At 37.8% G+C, this 20,910-nt stretch overlaps 1 protein-coding gene across 2 annotated transcripts; it reads right to left on the minus strand.

Annotated features, from left to right (window-relative positions):
- Window positions 1-4: 4 nt before the first annotated feature.
- LOC129277747 (uncharacterized) lies at window positions 5-20,770 on the minus strand. 2 transcript variants are annotated; one of them, XM_054913904.2, is made up of 8 exons: window positions 20,720-20,770; window positions 15,002-15,182; window positions 11,657-11,839; window positions 10,440-10,552; window positions 9,700-9,900; window positions 8,510-8,612; window positions 4,683-4,778; window positions 5-4,262 (listed from the first exon to the last, which is right to left on the minus strand). In XM_054913904.2, the coding sequence occupies exons 1-8, from the start codon at window positions 20,750-20,752 to the stop codon at window positions 2,143-2,145; spliced, it is 3,030 nt and encodes a 1,009-aa protein (XP_054769879.2). In that variant the 5' UTR covers window positions 20,753-20,770; the 3' UTR covers window positions 5-2,142. The 2 variants fall into 2 exon arrangements, with proteins under 2 accessions (XP_054769879.2, XP_054769878.2); XM_054913903.2 differs by lacking the exon at window positions 20,720-20,770 and adding an exon at window positions 17,203-17,352 and having other exon boundaries at window positions 1,090-4,262.
- Between the last annotated feature and the right edge of the window lie 140 nt (window positions 20,771-20,910).

Genomic DNA, 20,910 nt, shown 5'->3' on the forward strand with positions numbered 1-20,910 from the left:
ACAAGTTTGAGGTGAATAATTTTTCCAATATCTGACATCTTGGCTAACAGTGTACATTCACCAAAAGTTTCAATGAAATACAATCAAAATATCATTAAGCAGTGAAATTCGGTAAGTACATTGTAGATGCATTTCTCTTTAAGCGAATTAATATAATTTTTTCTTTTGCACACATTTGGCAGTTTATGATTATGCAGTGAACCTTCAAAGTTGGCCAAAAAATTAATAAAGAAGAAAAGTATGACCTGGAAATGAAATTTCAGCCTTACAAAATTCACACAAATTTAGCAATAAGCAATGGGATGGACAACCCTTGATATAGCTCATCAAGACATTTTCAGAATTGTTCTCATCATATTCATTATTTAATTTTGATGAAGAAAGATAGCAGCGGCTTAGAAATATTAGTGGAAAATTATATTATTTAGAGAATAGAGATTTATAAAAACTGCTAGAAAATTCTTACTAATTTTTTCAAGGTCAAATCAGGGCCCCGTAACACAAAGGTTAGCGATCAATCGCAAATTTGAAAGAGCAATTCTGATTGGCTCCTTGTCAGTCTACTGAGCAAAATGCGCATGTAATGACGATCTTGATAGGCCATTTCATTTAGTGATTAATCGCTAACCTTTGTGTTACGGGGCCCTGGGCCCTGTCTCACTAAGAGTTGCAATGGATTTAAAAATAAAAAACAAACTCAAACTGAGAGTGATTTTGATCATTGCAACCCTTTGAAAACAGCGGCTCCAGACGAGGACTCTGAAAGGCAAGAGTACGTTTATTACACAAAATAATACTCGGAGCCATTCATTTATAGTCTGTAGACATACAAAAAAGAAAATACATACCCTGTTGTTTGCTGGATGTTACAGAAAGACAAAATATGAATCATTACTCATCTCTAAAACGTTGCTTTCCACTTGTCAAAAAGATCAAGTCTCACTATTAAAATCAATGCTTTCATGATTTGAGGTATAACTTAATGCTCAAAATGCTTGAAACTTTTTGAGAATTTGGATTGTTTGGCTTTAATTGACAAGCCTCAATTTCAGCAGTAATAAAAATAGCTGGATTTATAAAGCGCTTTTTGCCTGAGGATACAAAGCACTGCTATTAAAACCCAGGCTTTAGCTCGAGCTACCATCATAGGCGCTCAGTGCATGCAAGGAATTAATCCTGACGGGTACCCATTCACCTCACCTGGGTTGAGTGCAGCACAGTGTGGATAAATTTCTTGCGGAAGGAAAACATGCCATGGCTAGGATTCAAAACGACGACCCTCTGTTTTAAAGGCGAGAGTCAGAACCACTAGACCACGACACACCCAGTACCATCTCACAATCAAACAAATAAACTATTGGAAGCTAAGTAAGTCTACCTCTGAGTGGAGCAAAGGTTTTGCTGCTCCCAATAAGTCTTTTATCTACTGAGACTGGATCAACTAAACTGTTCAATCTATACTGTGTGTGGGGGGGGGGGGGTCCAAACAACCCCCATATATGTCTTGTAAGTTGTCTCCAAGAGAGAATCATTTCATCAACAGTTTTCTTCTGAAAAGTTGACAACTTCCTTGCTTGTGATTGGCTGAGCACAGATATCAGACTGTCACTATTAATGGCACAGTAATATTTCCACTACAGCGGCCGTACGGCAAGTTGAAAACAGCCTTTTTATCATTTTGTGTACCAGCTACATAAAGGTGGTTTGATTAAAAATGAATAAATTGGCTATTTTTTACTTGCCGTACTGCCACCAAACAGGATATGTGACTGCAACATTAACTGTCTGATAAAGCAGACTCTGTCAGATGTTTTATCAGACATCTCCCATCAACTGGGTACATTTAATACCTAGATAGAGAGTGGCAATGTGTAAATTGAAGATGTGCCAAAGGATGCTAGTGTACACCACAAACAGCCATCTGATGTCATGGCGAGATTCAGAACCCCTATACCATGATGATTCAAATGCATAACAGAAGGCAAAATATAGTCACTTGGTTAATTGAAAAAATATAATTAATTACATGATACATAACAATTTGAAATCGGAATAAGATCTATATCAAAACTAGTACATCAAAAATTATATTTAAAATTGAAGGTAGACAAAATTAGGGCATGATATTGTAAGAACCTGATATCAAAGCTCCCAAACCTGTGTGACCTTGGCATTTCTGACCTTCATGAGTGGTGCACTCTGTGAATGTGACGGAGGACTAGGTAGAGGGCGCTCTGGAAGTGGTCTATCACTCATATCCGCCTCCAGAGGGTCAGATATCCTCTTGACTGGAGACCCAATCTCTGTCGGTGAGAGGTAGCCCTGCTCATCCAGCTCAGGTCCTTCTGAAGACCCGGCAATTGACTGGGAACTGTACGCAAGTGGGTTGGAGATCATTCCGGTAGAGTTTGTTTGCTCGTTCAACATGGCCTGAACGGACACTGCAGACCCTGCTGATACTGCTCTTTGCCTCTTCCCCGCTGCCCCTTTGTCCTTTGCTTGTTTGATCTTTGCATCGACAGCCCTGTCAAGGGGTAGATCACTGAGCTGGCCTTGGGACCTTCGGGTGTAAGACTTTGTCTTGTCCGTTGTAGAGATGCCTTTGACATCAATTTTCTTCACTGTGGATTTCGGCAGAACTTTGGGTTTTCCTGTATTCTCCCCACCCTCCTCATCTTGACTCCGGCTCTTCTGCCTCATCATCTTCAGTCCAAGACCAAATTTCCTGCGGACTCCTGTCACCGGGGACTGTTTGTCCGAATCTTTCTTTGGTGAGATAAAATGAGGAGCAGCCTCCGGAGTTGAAGGATCCGGCTCTGACAGCAGGTTTGGATTTGATTGTGATTTCTTCATTTTCTTTGGTCGGCCTAAACTATTGAACAGCCTCTTATTATCCAGATCTTCAAGTGCAACTGATTTTGTCCCTTGCGGTTTGGCTGTATCGGAGAGATCTACGAGTGATTTTGCTTTTTTCATCTTGACTCGTTCTAGTGTCCTTTCTTTAAATGATTTCCTTTTCTCCTTTGACTCAAGTTCTGGCGCAGGCACGCTTGCTCGAACCTGCGTGTAAGTCACACTCGGCTCAACAATGGCTGAGTGATGTGCAACATTAGCAGATTCTTGCGTGACTATCATGGCAGTATTGGGATGAAAACTGTCTGTTGGTCTCACCGCAGCAAGATTGGAATCTACATATCCCTCTGAAAAGGTGCTATTCCGCATTACATGGTTCTGTACATTGATTTCTTCAGCTGATGTGTTGCTTACAGATCCATATTCAGTTTGTTGGGCACCCCGCGCAGGGGTGGGCGGGAAAATATTGTTCACTTCCTCATAGGCATACCTCGACTTCTTGGGGGACGTAACATAAGGGTTTTCTTCGGTTGGTGGCACTTCATCGCGAGGTAGAGATGGTAACTGCCTTTCGTTCATCCAATTTGGCATGTTGGTTGATGAGAAAAAAGCTAGGTCCAGAGACCCAAGGTTTGGCGAGCGGTCAATGTAAGAGTCGGTGATGGAGGTCGGGCTGCGGAGGTTTTCGAGGGAGAACGAACGAGAAAGTGAACGGGAGTAGGGATGGGAACCTTCCTTGCCGATGCCCTCGTAATCCACTCCTTGATACTGATGCTCCCTCTCTCCTGAGGAACCCTTGCTTCCCGAAAACTCTCCTTCAAAGTAGGTGTGCACCAGAGGACTCGGAGGACCTGATCCACCCCCTCCTGTAGCACCTTTGGTTGTTTCCACCATGTGATACTCATGATCCTGAATGTTCAACTCCTTCATCGTGTTTTGCAGCGGGGAGTTCACAAAACCACCGTTGGACAAGCCTCTTGCTGCAGGACTTGCAGCTATCAGTGGTGTGTTCTCATAGCTCTCTGTCAGGGTGTTTCGGTAAGATTGGGGCGTATACTCCATGAACTGGTAACTAGATCTGTCGCTGGCTGCAGTGCTCTGTGTCAGTGTACGAGGAATGGGTACATCCCAACTCATCCTGTCCTTGCTGTCGCGTCCCAGCCCTTGCCTGGTGAGTGTGTTGACCGCAGATCCAGATGCCATTTCGGTGTAAGGCAGGTTCTCCTCATCTGCTGGTCTTCCTCCCATGTCTGCGTAGGGAAGGTTATAGTCTGGTTCCGCAGAAGAAGCTGCACTTGGAGGCCGAGATGTCTTTGCGGGCAAGGATGGGGTACGGGCTGGTACCGGGGGAGCTGCCTGAGATTTCTTGACATTGTCGCTCTTGCTTCGGTCAATTCTGTGGTTGGATCCTGAAGAATTCAAAAGAAAATCAGAGATAAAAATCCATGAAGAGTAAAACAACATGCCAATGCAAACATGTCTGCTCTGATTCTAATTCCATCATTAATACTTCACAACCTACAAAGCATGTTCCAACCAGGCAAATAGTAGTGTTCAATTATAGAGTCAACAAACATTTACAGATTCTGTATATTTTGGCCCCAACAAGGAAAAGTGCAAAGTGCAAAGAAATTTATAAGCATAACAATACAAAATGGAATGCAACTTGCCATAACTACATGTATGTACCACTGCTAACAATGACATCACAAGTCTTCATACAATACCACATCATCACAACCCTTTTTTAACAATGTCTTTTTGACAAAGCAGTAACTATGACAGTTTGAATGGTTTTGACAAGGTCACAATATCAGTATGAAACTCACCATCCCTTGATCGGTTCAGCCGATCATAACTCTTAATTCGTCCGGGGACAGGTACGGCCTGGCTGTGCTGGGTGTGGTTCGGAGAGATCGGCCGACCTACATGGAGGAACAAACAATATACAAATAGCGAATAGGCATGAGTGCGATGGTGCGAGCTTTCGCATGAGGTGAAAGAAAGATGCTCTATTCAACGAGGCGTTAGCCGAGTTGAATAGAGTGTTTCTTTCTTTCACCGAATGCGAAATCTCGCACCATTGCACGAATAAGAATATTCGCTATTTGTGTTGTACAACGCCTCGGAGTTTAGCGAATTTATGAAAAAAACAAAGAGTTTTTCCTGCAGTAATCTATGAAAAGGGAGCAAAAATATGGAAAGCGAAAAGCAAAATCCCACAAGCGAACACCTCGGGCAGCATTGCGCATTTAGCCAGCAGGCTATACGCGTATTGCACCTGCATTTTTACTGAGCGCAATGAATAGAATCATATTGTGACGTCACCTCCTAAAGCCGTGCAACGGTACATTTTGGATGGTACGTCTTTTGTGCAACGGTACGAATGTTTGACATTCAGCCTCCCATTTACTCGCGTACAACAAGCTAAGTAGGCGTTGTACAACATGAAATGTGCACAGGTCAAATGATGTAAGAGTGATATGCTTAATTGCAATTAAAGTAAAACAACTGGTCTCTGTTGCATGAAAGTGACTATTATGACAACTTTGCCATCCAAAGATATCATTTATTCTGATAGGCCGTGAAGCATATACTCGTTGCCATTGGATAGTAAAGTTAGCATAATATCTACTTTTATCGAATGAAGAGCATAATGACAACAGCCAATCAAGAGCACTGTTGCATCTACATTTTGTCCCAAAGACTGAGAGGTAACCAATCAGATTTATTTTTTCAAACATACATTAGACAAAGTGGCAAGTCGCCCAAGAATAATAATCTTCTACTAAGGGTGACACGACATTTGCTCCTGTGAAAATTGCTCCGGGCTTAATATCATCTAAGATGTAGGGTAAGGGTTGGGGTTGCAGCAGGGTTTTATGTTAGGTTTAGGGTAGGGTATGTTGTCAAACCCAGGGTTCAAGTTGGTCATTTGATTAGTGTGATGTGGAATTTAGAGTGGAGCAATTGTCCCCGGAGCAAATGTCATGGAACCACTACTAGTACGACATAATAAAAGAGAAAAATCAGATAGTTATACACTAGTTACATAATATTTTTAGAGTCTTCACAGATCTTTAAACAATGCATGTTCTATTTTTATCCCAGTGTTAGTGATATAGATCTGCTAAACCAGGAAAGGCATCAGGAAATCTTTCCTGACTACTGATGAGAGTTCCTTCCAGATTTCCCCAAGGATTGCAAGATAAGATCTGGGCCCTGTCTTACAAAGAGTTACGATTGATCCAATCAATCTCAAACGTATGGAAATCCATCCATACCATATTTTTATCTACAGGAAATTTGCACAATCTCCTTAGTAAACAAAGAGAATCACACTGAATCTTCAAGACAATGATGAATGTATGAATATACATCATATCTAGAAAATATTTTGAACAAATTTGCATTTTAGATGTTGACGCTGCTAGCCGTCCATAGTTGTGGTTGATCGGATCAATTGCAACTCTTTGAAAGACAAGGCCCTGCTGATCACCAATACTGGCATTTTGTTCATTAATGTACAATGTATATCTCACTGACTTCCAAACTTGGTGAGCTATGACGTATCTGTGACAACCTGTGTTTGTGTTATGCTCGCACATGAAAATGATCAATGTCATGTCTTTCAATTCATTTCAAACTTTTAAAATCCAAACCAACTGACCTACCACAATTTTTCTAATTGACGAACGATTAATGCTGGTTTAATATAATTTGTATTATTTCTTGTCATGATACGTTATAACCAAGCTTTTATTTTGTTTCTCTTCTTCATATTAATTCATATTCAGAAGTTTGATTATAATTACATGTTTACCTGTGTAGGCACCAGCCAATGTGGAAAACCTCTTGACAGAATTTTAAATTGTTTTAAGTGATCTCCAGGCATTGGCTGTTGCTTAAATTGTATATTTCTCTTGTAATGTTTATATCAAATCTGTCAGGTCTGTTATTATCTTGCCTGGAAATAAGATAAGTAAACCTGACATTTCCTTCCTTGAAGTCCCTTCACTTATTAAATCAAAAGTTACTGACAGTTCTTTCTAAAGAACAAAATCTTCAATTCGCATCCAATTTGATGAAAGTATCTACTCATATGCTTGGTTAATTTTACTATTTTAATTCAAATCAACTTAAGTGGATTCCCTCCTGCAGTCAACAAATGAATCACTGGCCCCAAAGAATAAATTACTTGATGATCCTCCCTGCCTGTTCCCTATATGGCATCCACCCTACATGGCATTCAACACATATTCTTAATATGATTTTGATACCTATATTTATTGGAACAATTCATGACACACTGCCAATGAAAATATATGATTTCTATTTGTGCTACATGTAAGAATAAAAATTCCAAATCATAACCCCCGACAGTTACCATAGGAGCATTCACACACATACATGTATGTGCTCCTAAGCTAATCACAAACTACATAATGTAGGAAAGTTGTGAGATCAGAAAACTTGTCAGACAACAATGCTGATGGACTGCTCCCCAGAGTTTGCCCCGACATCGGACTTTCAAAGGTGCGGGAGGGGGGGGGGGATTTAACACTTGTCTTGGGAGCTTCCTTCCTAGATATGCCACTGGTCATACATACACTGGTCAAAGCACTGCATACTAATACCCCAGCTGTAGCATGGCTATCCTGAGCGGGCGTTCAAGCATTCAAGGATTTCCTTCCTACCGGGTACCCATTTACTACACTTGGGTGGAGAGTGGCAAATGTAGACATACGCCTTGCTACAGGATGCGAGTGCCATGGTGGGATTTGAACCCTGGAATTTGTGGTTTAACCCTATCTAGGCCGGGGGGGGGGCCTCGGAGGCCCCCCCCTCAACGATTCGCGCAATATTTTCGCCGCGCGAAATTTTTTGACCGCGCCGCTCGCTGACTTTTTACTTTCAAGTCTTGCGCAACTTTTGAGACCAATTTTGCGTTACCCGGGTACATGGTTCCGAAATTACGCAACATTATGTAAGTGCATGCCAGACCCAAAATTGCTCAAAAACGTGATTTTGTGTACAAAGTCAATGCAAATTATGTTTTCAACTAAAAATCATAAATGTAAGATTATTTTTAGTTTTGTTGGTCTAAATGTATTTATGTTATGCTTTTTATGATCTCAAAAGAGTCCCCAACAAATTTCATTGAAAAAACAATGAAAAACAAAAGGTGAAAAACAAGGAAATACTTAAGAATTTGCAAAAAACAATAAAATACATAAGAAAACGATTTGATATCGCAATTTTGTTCATGTACACTTGCTAAGTACACCACAAAGAGTTTCTATATCAAAAATTTGGAGCTTTATTTAGGGAGTTAGAGGAAAAAGTATGATTTCGCATACTAATTACGCATAAATTAGCATTATCACTTAATAGCAGTTTGCATGAAATAAAATGCTATACAATTTTGTAGATTATGTCCAAGACAACCCGCGTGCCAATTTTCGGCGCGACCGCGCGGTCGACGGCCGAGATCTCAAGGGGGGGCCTGGGAGGCCCCCCCCCCCCCCCCCCCCGGCCATAGGAACTCCCAAAATACCCTGGCCTAGATAGGGTTAAAGTCCGGAGGCTTATTCACTGAGCCACAACACCTTTACATTTTTGCCATGCCAACCTAAATGACCCAATCTTCTCTTACCTACTGAACCCCTTCTGGGAAGGAGACCAAATGTCGCTAACCTCAACCTCTCGTAATCCTGGTTTACAACTTCAGCAACTGCTGGACCGGACTGGTTCTGGGGCTGCACGATAATGAAAATATTGTTGCTGGGGTTTAAAAACCTTGTGTCTCAAAAAAAAAAAAAAAATGAGAGCAGCTCAGAAAAAGCTGTCTCACTACTGAGAACAAGAATAACAGTAAACCAACATTTTGTATACAACTCTACACTGTTATAAGGAAAGGTGACAAAGCTCCTAGAAGAATAGCAGGTCTAACTGAAGTACTTTCTTCCTTATTCTGCTGTTTTTTTTATCATTCATGTAAATTGTGATTATCTTTTTAATCCTTAATCAATCACTATTTGTAAATTCATTGTGATTTCTTTATGATAAAACACACAATTAAATAAGAATTAAGGAAGAAAAGCAAAGAAGTGAATACCGTATGGGTACTAGTATTCAACCCGGCATAATTCAAAGATTTTGACATATTCCCCAAAATATTTAGAAATGGGGAATTTATCTTAATTTCACACCTTTGTTATTTCCAGGGTAATCTGTTGTCGATATTTTCTTTGTCAATCTGTCGACTGTATGCGCGGAGGGTCGATTTATGCGGCGATGGCCTTTTGCACTGAATGGGTACTAGTATTCAACCTAGTGAGGATTGATAGCAAATCTCAAAAGGGTTTAGATTGCTAAATTAGATCTAGATCTATGTAAGTCTCTGGCTTTGATTAATTCCCTGTTTGGTCTCATCTCAATTGGTCTAGTCTATAGTCGGATGGGACACGGGCAGATTGAGAGACAGGGCCATCTTTCATCGCTAGGTTGAATACTAGTACCGACGGGTTGAATACTAGTACCAAAATCCGTCGCCGTATAATTCGATCGCCCGCGCACACAGTCAACTGGTTGAAGAAAAAAATAACGGAAAAAGAATAACCAGCATTTGCTCTTGGAAATAAGACGGGTCTGAAATTCAGGTAAATTCTATATTTCTATATATTTGAGGAAACTCTCCAAACGGGTTGAATACTAGTGCCCTTACGGTATTGTTACAATAAATTATTGGTATAACTCCTATTTTTCTGACTATTTGTCAATACAACCCCAAATAATTATATTTTTACAAAGAATTAAGGAAAATAAGGAAGTGAGTGAAGCTACCTGAGCACTCAGATCCTCTGTTGTATATGTATCCAGGAGATCGTATATTTCGCTATCCTGACCCGGCACCGTGGCGAAGACATACTCTGCTGCCCCCATTGGTGAGCTTCGTCCAGCCTTGAAGGAGAAGCGTCCAGTCTCCGAGCTCTCAAACTCTCGTACGGATTTCAGAGGCCACTGCCCCACCAGAGATCTGGTACGCTGTGACGAGGAAAGGATATTAAAGTGAGGGTGGGAGATTCAAAATATGTATGTATAGAGGGTATTAGAGGAATGAAGAGTGTGAGAAACAGAGGGAGAGAGAGAGAGAGGGAGAGGAAGGGGAAAGTGAAACAATGATAAGAAAATATGAACACAATATATACACCCGGCCCCATATATAAAGTATATAAAACTTTGTTAAAATAAACATATTTGCTAGCTCATCACATTGAACGTACAGTAGATGTAATGCAGAGTTACATGTGTACATGTAGGTGGAATTAAGCACTTTATTGAGGTTTCATAAACAAAGGCCCTGGTCGATAGCTCATTATGAAAACTTTGGTTTTTTCAAGAAATGAAAAACAAAGGAAAAGACAAGCAAAAAAGGGGGATTTTTTTTTTTTTTTAAGGGATAAATAAAAGTATAAAGAGTTCCATTACATTGAGAATTGAAGTGATCTCCCCCCCCCCCACACACACTTTAAAATACCCCAAGCTATCAAAGTATTAGATACTACAAACTGCAGACTGTCTACCTTTAGAGCTAGCGTAAGCCCCCATTTTGAGAGATGAAGCAGGCAGGTGGAGGCCCTGGCACCAATCCGTCTCATTGATTCTGAGTCGTCGGGAGTCACTTCGAAACACCGTCCTGTAAAAGGGAGGGAGAGGTATGATTTAAGAGGTAATGTTGGCCATTGAGGGGCGATTCATTAACATTTATCATCTGAAGAGTTGACAGATCTGACAACTTCACATGGTGTTGCTTGGCAAAGAAGCACAGGTGGATGTTTCATAAAACTGCTTGTAACTTACCAGCGACTTTAACGGATGACTGGTGCAGATGCAGGGTAAGTAATACTGTAATCCAGAAGCTAAAATCTATGATTGGCAATAAAGCTGTTTATTGCTTATGCAGCAAATGAAAGATACTACCATGTTCTCTTCACAAAATGTACATTAATACTCTCAGGAAGCAATTAAAATTATACATGGAAGAGGAAGTGAAGGAGAAAGTGAAATCATTAAGGTTTTTTTTGGTCTCCTATTGACTATGCTTTAAACTATCACTTTAAATAGTCTTAATCATGTCAAGATGGTCTAAATTCCACTTCGTCTATTTTTATATAATTTTGCACTTTTTCAAAAGAAAAATAACAGTTCAAATCATTTGGCCTATGGTGGTAGACTAAACATACCTTAACTAGAAATTAAACAAATTATTGGTAAATGAGCAAAAATGCAATTAGACCGCTTGGATGTATACAAATAAGAGAGGTGAGTTTTAACACCAACTACATTTTTTTCTATTTCACTCAAGCTATCTAAAATCCACCAAAGCCACCAACACCAAAGATATATCCCTAACATTATACATGTATTTACTTCCAGATCTGTATTCGATAATTAGATAACTTATGTGTATTGCATTATGCTATTCCTTCTCTATGTTAAATTTCAATTCGTCATTTCTCTCTGTATATAAATGTATATATGTATAATAATCAATTGAAAATCTATGGAAAATGTATTGATGTATTACTGATTTATATGACATACAGTTATGAATATTTTTGTTTGTGTTATCATTGTATATATTTTAAAACAAAATGTTCATGCCAAATGAATGAAGTTTGTTAATAAATTCAACCAAATTCAAACTGGTTGTGGACATACTAATTGGGATGGGTCAGAAAGAAGACAAGAGGGATGTATCCAAAAGGTAATTTAACTTAAATTTATCGTTAAACAGTACCTGGAAAATTTGTCCTCAGCTCAGTCTGGATCTGTAAGTAAAAGACCCAGAGGTCCATGACGGTCTGACTGTCCGCCAAGAACCGCCATGTCGATTTGGAAGTCCTGACCTCAAAGATGTGTTGCTTGCCCGTCGGATCGTACTTCTTATCTACTCGGTACCAGGGTGATAGCTTGAGGCTCGCTGGATGGGTTAGCATTAATAAAATTGAATATCATTATAAAAGAGAAGGTTTAATTTTTAAGGTAATTGTATAAAAAGTCACAATTCATGAAAGTCCTGACTCAACCATCTTTCTACCCAATGTCCCATTTGAATCAGAAGTATATAGGCTAATAATAATAGTAATAATAATAGTAATAATGATAATAACAATAACAATAATGATAACAACAACAACAACAATAATAATAATAATAATAATAATAATAATGATAATAATAATAATAAGTTTGCAATAATTGTGTAAGGTTGTAATGCACTATGCCTTTTAACACGCACAAGCCAAGATATAGCATTTGCATTTTTTAAGTGCAAACTTAAGGTTTCCTATTTAAAGAAAACCCTGATGGAGACACAGTAATCATAACAGCCTATAACTTCTAAAGTCTATTTCATCTTCCTTTCTCTCTTTGTCTAATTTCCTGAGAGCACAGAGACACTGAGAAAATGTGTATTATCATGTTATTCAATTACACTGCATATTTCCCTTTGCCTGATTTTTTGTTATTTCCTGAACACTATCAAAGGTATAAAACTATGGCCCATATTCTCGAAAGAGGTTTCAATTATACCATGATACAGAACCATGGACTACGCAGATTTTTGTCCATAATTACACTTGTATCATCACATACATTGAGAAAAATCCAATTAAATGTGTGCTTTAGGAAAAGGGCGCTATAAAAGGGAAGCCAGATGAGAAATCTGCATAATACACGGTTTTGTACCATTGTACAATTGAACCTCTTTTGAGAATGTAGGCTAATGTGTATTAAAGGGGAAGTTCACCCTGACATAAAGTTTATTGCAAAAATAGCAGAAAAAATAATTAAAAAATATTGCCGAAAGTTTGAGAAAAATCCATCTTTGAATTAAAAGTTATTAGAATCTTAATAATTTGATTTGTGACATCATTATGCGAGCAGCATTCCTACTTAGCAAGTCTGGTAAAAATCAATGATATGTCATATTCTCAGAAAACTGAAAATGGTTTTACTGTAACTTTTATATACCAATAGACAAATCATTTTCACGATCATGATCATGAAAAGAAAACAAAAACAAGTCATCAGGAACCATTAAAAAATTAAATTCATGCATTTTATATTACATAGCATATGGAGTAGCTGCTCGTTTATGACGTCACAAAATTTAAAAGGTCTAATCCTTTAAACAGATTTTCCTCAAATCTGCACCAATATATTATTTTTAATATTTATTTTTTTCTGCTATTTTTACAACAAACTTTTCTTCAGGGTGAACTTCCCCTTTAAACCCCTTTAAAGCAAGACAGCAGAAAACAAAAATAGACAAACAAAAGAAAACAGAAACCACAAGGTACTTTCACAAATGAAAGTATGTGTAATTGTGTAATACTGTGTCTTTTAAGAATTCACAGATAAGAATAGGCTCCAATGTCAAGAAAATATTTCCTTTTTTTATAATCACATGGCAATTGGCATTTTAAAAAAACACATACATACATGTACATGTATGCATCACATGATCACAAATTGTTGATTACAATGCTTATCAATAGAAATTGATATGAGAGTGACTGTGTGTACACAAATGGCTGTAAGTAACTAACAATGTCAGTTTTGATTTTCTTATTATAGAATCGGTTGAAAAGATAAAAATCATGTAATTTTTTTTAGAGAGGATATATTACAAAACACATCTTGGAAACAGGAGATTGTGAATGACGTTATTTTGTTTGAAGCATAAAAGGAGAAACGTAGATTTGAAGTTTATGAAAAAATTTGTTGAGCTTATACCTGTGGGAGGTTAGATTTACTATTTTTCTACTTATCGTGAAAGCAGTGCAAAAATGTAGAGATTCTAGTCACGTTTTTCGCTAAATTGTATTTTTGCATATTTTGCTTACATATTCAATTATCATTGTTTTCTTGGTCAACATTGAATTTACAACTTACAAGATAAAAAAATCTCAGGTTTTCTTTAGTACTAGCTGTACTTTGTTTTCAGTGCAAGAATAACATTTCGAATATCACTGAATACCAGAATTCCCCCCACCATCAAACTTGAACAGCATCTTTTTTATAATGAAATAACACAAAAAATGTATTACTGGTAGATTATCATTTTTTATTTTCTTCTATTTTTTAAAATCAATTTTGAAATTTATCAATCAAAAGTTGTACATGTACAGTGCGTCCCACAAAAAACGAAACCGAGATTTATCGATGATTTATCATAACTTAATCACAAACACAATAGACAAATGACCTACCATTGTAAAGCTTAGAATCTCCTCTTTCATCTGAAATTACCTAGATTATTTCTCATTCACGCATGAGTGAGCAAAAACAATTTGAAGAGGGGATACCAAAAAGTCATTTGGCGGGCTGTATCTGAGTTTCAAAAAGAAAATCACATGCCAAAGAGTTCAATATCTACTTTTTAATTTGATACCTCAATTACTGAAAATGGTCGAGAAATAACAAAGTTCTGGTTATTTAAAATAAGGCTTAATTTTCAATAATTTCATAAAATGAAGAGTTTTTACAGGCTAGCATTCAAACTTACTCGACACTCCGTTTTGTTGACGATCAGCCATGCATTAAGTCTTTTGTTAACCATGCGATAGCTTCTGTGGGAAACCGGTGAAAACACGTTTATTTCATGAAATTATGGAGATAGAAGCATTGTTTCGAGGGAACATAACTTTTTTAATTCTTGACCATTTTTTGTGATTAAGGTATCAAATGGAAGAGCAGATATTGAACTTTTTGGCATGTGATTTTCTTTTTGAAATTCAGATACCCCCCGCCGAATGAGTTTTTGGTATCCTTTCCTCAAATTGTTTTTTCTCACTCATGCGTGAATGAGGAATAATCTAAGTTATACATCAAATGAAAGAGGAGATTCTAAGCTTTACATTGGTAGGTCATTTGTCTATTGTATTTGTGATTAAGTTATGATAAATCGTCGCTTAATCTCGGTTTCGTTTTTTCTGGGACGCACTGTATAGTGGCAATCTTAAAATTTTTAGGACAAAAAATCCAGAACACAAATAATCACACTAAAGGTCATTTTATACTCGAACACAGCAAATTTCAATACAGCTTAATTCTATATAACAGTCAAAAGCCACCATACCTCGAGGTTTGTGGAAGTTACAGGCCACATCCTTGTCAAAGATGGCCAAAACAGCAACATCATGGTTGTCTTCGGTTTCCTTCAGTAAGACAACATAACGTTTCTTCCAACTTGGCGAGCGGTTTAAGAAATTCTTCTTCTTGGTGTTTGCCTCCGCTTCAGCAGCTTTTTTCAGCCAGCCCTGCAGTTGGACAAAGATTCAAAAAATTTTTTTAAATATCTCACAAGTGCTGTTACAATGAGAGAGGACCACCCAAACGGGACAAGGAAAGCAATCTTTGTGAGGAGGTGGTCCTTATGGATAGGTTCCTGTTATGCTTATGAAGAATGCAATTCAAAGGAAATTAAAAATCTAATAACATTATTCCACTTTAATATCTAGCACTTTAAAAGTGAAGTCTAGTTTAGGTGCTTTCCTTCTCATTCTTTCCCCGGCTTGCCAAGATTTCTCCATAAAAATGTATCCACTTTTTCCACTCCCAGAGGAGCATTCAATCAAGGGCGTGGTCTTTAAATATTACACAACAGGTGGTCCTAACATCTAGCATGGTCAGCAGCCCTCAAAAAATAGTAATAATACAGAGAAAGTAATATTGAATTATGCTCAGTAAACTATTCTACATTTATAAGTTGATCTTCTCTCTAGATGTTAAAGCTAAATTACAGTAGTTGCAGTAAAACACTAATTTCGTGAGAAAGTCTGTAAAACCAAGGTTAAGTATGACTATCATCGTGGATCTAGATCTGGTACAGTTACATAAACTGAACTTTGTGAAATCATAAAATCTAAGATGAAATACGATCACACTGAAGATCGCCAACACAGATAGGCACACGTGGGACAGTGTATTATTATTGCTGGAATAAAGACCCTACGGAAGTGACCGAATCCGCGCTTATTTTGCTTATTTCTCAGCAATTACACAATTTCTTCCAGAATCCTTTGGCACATATTTTTTATTCATACAAACAGACACTGGGGTGGTCGTTATATTAGATTCTGTAAAAAGTCATTTTGAGATCGTTACCAGAACTGGAATTTACCTTGAAGCCATTTTTTCAATCCATGGCCCAGTATTACGGAAAATGTAACTTTTCCATCCAAATATAATTTGAAATAAAAACATTATGCACATCCTTAAATTTGATTGGACATTGACCATCAATGTAGTTACCATTGATAGCTTACCATAAAATAACATTAATGCAAACAGCCCAGATAGTGCAAAGCATGTATTATTTACCTACTAATTGAAAATATTAATGCCGAAGAGATATCTAGTTACCCAACAGATTCTATTTAGGCAAGAATTAATATTGATTTTTTTTAACCTACAATGTACACCTGTACATGCAGTATGTTTACTTGCAATGAATTATATTTTGCAAGTTCCAATGTTCAACTACATGTATTATTATACCTTTCAGAAATGCAATAAAAATATACAACTGGAGACGTCATGTAGCGAGCTGCTATTGACACTGCTACAGTTCAATAAATACCAATTCAAAAAGAAGCCAGTGAATAAAAAAAACTTCCATTCAAGCTTAAGACTGCACTGACAAGAAACTGAAAGGAATCAAGTATGAACCAAGGATTTTATCAAACAATGTAAGGTGTAAGTCAAAACATGTACGAAGGAATAATCTACAATATTAAGGATATATGGTCGAATAAGAACAAGATTTGTTTGTACACACGAACAAAGTCACATAGGTTCAAGGATACATGGGAGGTACCCAACGTGTAACTATTCAAATATGTAGTGAAAGCTACTGTGCACACATACAGTATACACCTGTATGTACAATATGGCTACACATTTTCACAAAAAGTGTAAAACAATTAAAAATACCAACTGATTGTGTTTTATTTTGCATGGCCAGTCCCTGCACTTTGGCTTTATACAGTATGTAACCCCTCCCCCCCCCTTACAAAACTGTTCCACTGCCCCCTTACAGTATACTGCTTGGTTTGCAACTAAACAAGTGAGGATGTGCACACAAAGGAGCACCAACAAATTATCTTGAAGTAAAAGCAATAAAATGGTCAGCCCCAGCTGCACTTTGGCTTTGACTTTGCCCCCCCCCCCCTTAATACAAAACCATTTCATTGCCTGTTTTCTACTGCTTGGTTTGCATCCACTAAAACCAGTAAAGATGTGCACACAAATGTACCGGGTAGACCAAAAGTTGATTACCTTGAAGTAAAAGCAATTCGGATAGCAATTACACGGTTCATATTCACCATCCCTCTGATGTGGCGACATAGTACTACTCCTCCGTTTCAATTTCATCTTGCACAATAATAATTTTGAATAAAAATCCACAATAAATCCTCCACCAAAACTCATGTGAAGCTGGCTCGATGGGAACCGTTTGATCACTGCCAATATAAAACGTGTTTCCCCACCCCACCTGGTAGTAATTAGTCTAAAGATAGTACTTTGTTCACTTGTTTATTGTTTTCTTTATTCTTTCTTTACTGCATGCAAGTCGCGATCAAGGTTAATTCAGAATTATCTGGAAATTGACAATCGGAAACTGTATAGTGGGACGCAAGTTTGTGATCTCTTTCCTGCCTTTCCTGTTTATTGGTAGTACAATGCAGGTCATATAGTGAGTCAGTAGACCCATTTACACACAGAAAAAAAAGAAAATTCATTGACATTTTTATAGCTCCTGTTCACACATGCAAGAATTTAAAAACATATTACCTTTTAAAACAGTAAATTAACTAAATTTCGTGAAGTAAGACCAATCGGAAATGACCCAATGCTTTTAATACATTTCTTTGCTTCATTAACTTTAAAGCTTCAAAACATTGATGATATTGAAAGGCGTGTAAAGTAATGTATTCATTATCATATGGAACTATAATACTAACAATTCCTCCAAACATTGAAACAAGGTGCTTTATAGATATAACCTCAATCTTGGGATTCAGATTTGCCTGCACATGCACTATCTCTACTCCCTGGGAAGTGTTGCGGCAATGAATAGTCAAGTGATTCACAAACTGCACATCCCGATTGGAGATTGGCCAAGCAGATCGACACCTTGATGCTAGTAATGCAGTGGAATTTGAACACTGGCGGTTACAGTGTAAGAGTGAGAACCACTGAACAACATGTACATAATACTATAGGGTTGACCAAGTATGAAACAAAATTGTTACTTTTACAGAAATCATCTCCTTCACTAATAGTACCCATCCTCAAGAAATCTTTGGCAGAGGGTGCTTAATATATTCAAAATGAAAACAAATGGGAAAATACAAAAGTTTTATCGTCAAATATTTCCATGTGTGAACTCATCAGAACCTTGGTCTCTGTGGCTGCATTGTTTCTCATGACCTTGAATTACTGTTATAGGATCCAGGATATATGAAGACTAGACCATATTCACATCTGCCCATTCAGAAAAAAAATGCCAACTATTTTTTTTTTTTTCATCTTTATCTTATGAATTCACTTTAGCCTGAACAAGATTTGTTTTAATATTTTTTGTAAAGTATTTTTTTTTAATGTAACAGAACACTTTTCACAATGGTTCTTCTCGCATCACTGACATGTAAAAGGCTCTTGTAAATGTATAATCAGGAGAAATTCCTACAAAATTAGAGGCACAGTATCTGTATAAATTTTTAGGGGTATTACAAAAAAAAATGCCACTGCAAGGTCTTCTTTCTGGCTTTGGTAAGTGTGGATACATCCAAAAAATACACCAAACCAATCCCATACTGACTCATCAGTGACAGAATGCTTCAGATTCCCTTTTAGGGCAAGGAAATGTTTTGTTTGCTTTATTACTTGGCCAAAGTCAGTGCCACCACCATAACTAATTTTGTTTTGAAAATCTAAATATAATTCTTTTAAAATGTTCCTAAAACACTCTACGAGAAAAAAAAAGACTCCCTGTATTTATTAAATTTTGGCTTAATAGATTCACAAAGGAAAGGTAGTTTTTATAATAAGTTCAATAAAAGCATTTAGCTTTAACCAGTACATTTATAGTATGCATTGAAATTAAAATTCAAAATCATGACTATATTTATTTTTTTGTAGATCTACTTGTAAGTACTATTAATCTAACAGTCAAATTTGCTCTATTTATTCTAATATGTGCTTTAACATATTGCTTTCCATACTTTCTTGCTTATATTGAATTTGTTTATTTACCGGTACATCCCAAGTCATGGGCTGAAATGATATCAAAAGTTCTTACTATTACACTACTTATCATTTACATTTAGGCTATATTATTATAGAGAGCCCCCCCCCCCCCCCCACACACACACACTTTTTCAGTAGATATTAATGTGTACAAAATTGTGAATCATTGTAACGCACTTAGATCCTAAACATGTTCAGCTCCTGGCCACTCCCCCATCAATTTGACAAACCCATTCCACAGACCACACATCATCCTACCGGTGTGTTAGCTCAGTTGGTAGAGCGTCTGTCTCACAACCGGGAGGTCGGGGTTCAAACCCCGGTCGCGTCAGACCTAAAGACGTTAAAAGATGAGAGTTGCTGCTACCCTGTTTGGCATTCAGCGATCAAAGGGATAGAGAGCCTCGTCAATCTGGCGCTGCACAGTGGCTGCCGGGCCCACGATCAATTGGGTATCGCAAATTTTTGGAGTATTTCAGTTTATGTGTATTTCGAACAATAAAATATGGATTTTTTCATCTATTCACAGACACAGCCCCTGCTAAACTAGACCAAAAGCTTCGGTCTGACGGTCTCTATTTTTATTGGTCGTTCCGCTGAACACCGTTGGCTCCATTCACCAATTACAGAGACCGAAGTTCTAACTCGATAGGCCGAAACGGAATAATAATCCTTATTTTGGTCCGGTTCTTTTGATACATTTTAATGAAATAAAGACAAAAATCGATAAGCCCCATCGGGGGATTTTGCATTGTTAACCCCCTAAATAAAAATCAGCTAATGGTGGCTGCGTCACGAGCCGTCTGTGTACGAGGAGAATTACAAAACAAAATTTTAAAATGTTTAAAAACTCCTCGAAACAGATGGCCGCCAGCCATCTTATTTAGTCTTGAGGATGCAATGATGATGACTTAAAATCCTGTCATATATTTCTTCATATGAAAGGATTTTAAAAGTCATCATCATCTACTTAAGACTACGTCTAACTTGTCTTGTTACTGCTAAAAAAACCTAGGGCCGTACCGGTTCCGTATTGTCAAAGTCAGTCTAGTCAAAGTCTTTGATTTTATTTTTAATTTTATTCATTTATTGCACAGTGTCAGTCACTCAATGACTCAGTGATCCACAGCCGGCCCAGCCACAGGCCCAGTCACAACCAGGCAAAATAGTGTGACTGTGAGCATTAAACTTTTAAAGTTACAAGTTATACAACAAAAACCCTCGTTTCCACTAAATACACACTCCACGTCTTGTTTGACTCACTTCCGGGCATGCCGGGGCTTGTTTTCACCGCGCGATTAGTACGCAAGCACCGTATCCCAACAATTGCACTCGCCCGGCGCTCTGGGTGCACTTCCATGCACAAACACCCTCACACATCTCTCGAACTCCGAACGTAAACAATACACATTTCACATGATTCTTTTCTTGCAAAGCACTTACAGTTTAAGATATCCGTAGAAAATATATCATATTAATATAATTGTAATAGCTACAGATAAATCGATAACTTAATCACAGTATAAAATTAAGTGAAAATCACCTTGTAAATGACCTCCGGCTGGGCTGACGCCATTGTTTATGTTTCACCGGCCGGGTTTAGCGGGTTGAGCATAGACGGTTGGAAATTTGCATGCAACACAATTTATGGTATCGTTGAGAAAAAAAACCCATCTACAGACAATTTTCAGCCCATAGTAGAGGTGGGGGGTGGGGGCGGAGTGTCTTATAAGT

The sequence above is a fragment of the Lytechinus pictus genome, chromosome 15 (genome assembly GCF_037042905.1).
Source record: "Lytechinus pictus isolate F3 Inbred chromosome 15, Lp3.0, whole genome shotgun sequence".
Lineage (NCBI taxonomy): Eukaryota > Metazoa > Echinodermata > Echinoidea > Temnopleuroida > Toxopneustidae > Lytechinus > Lytechinus pictus.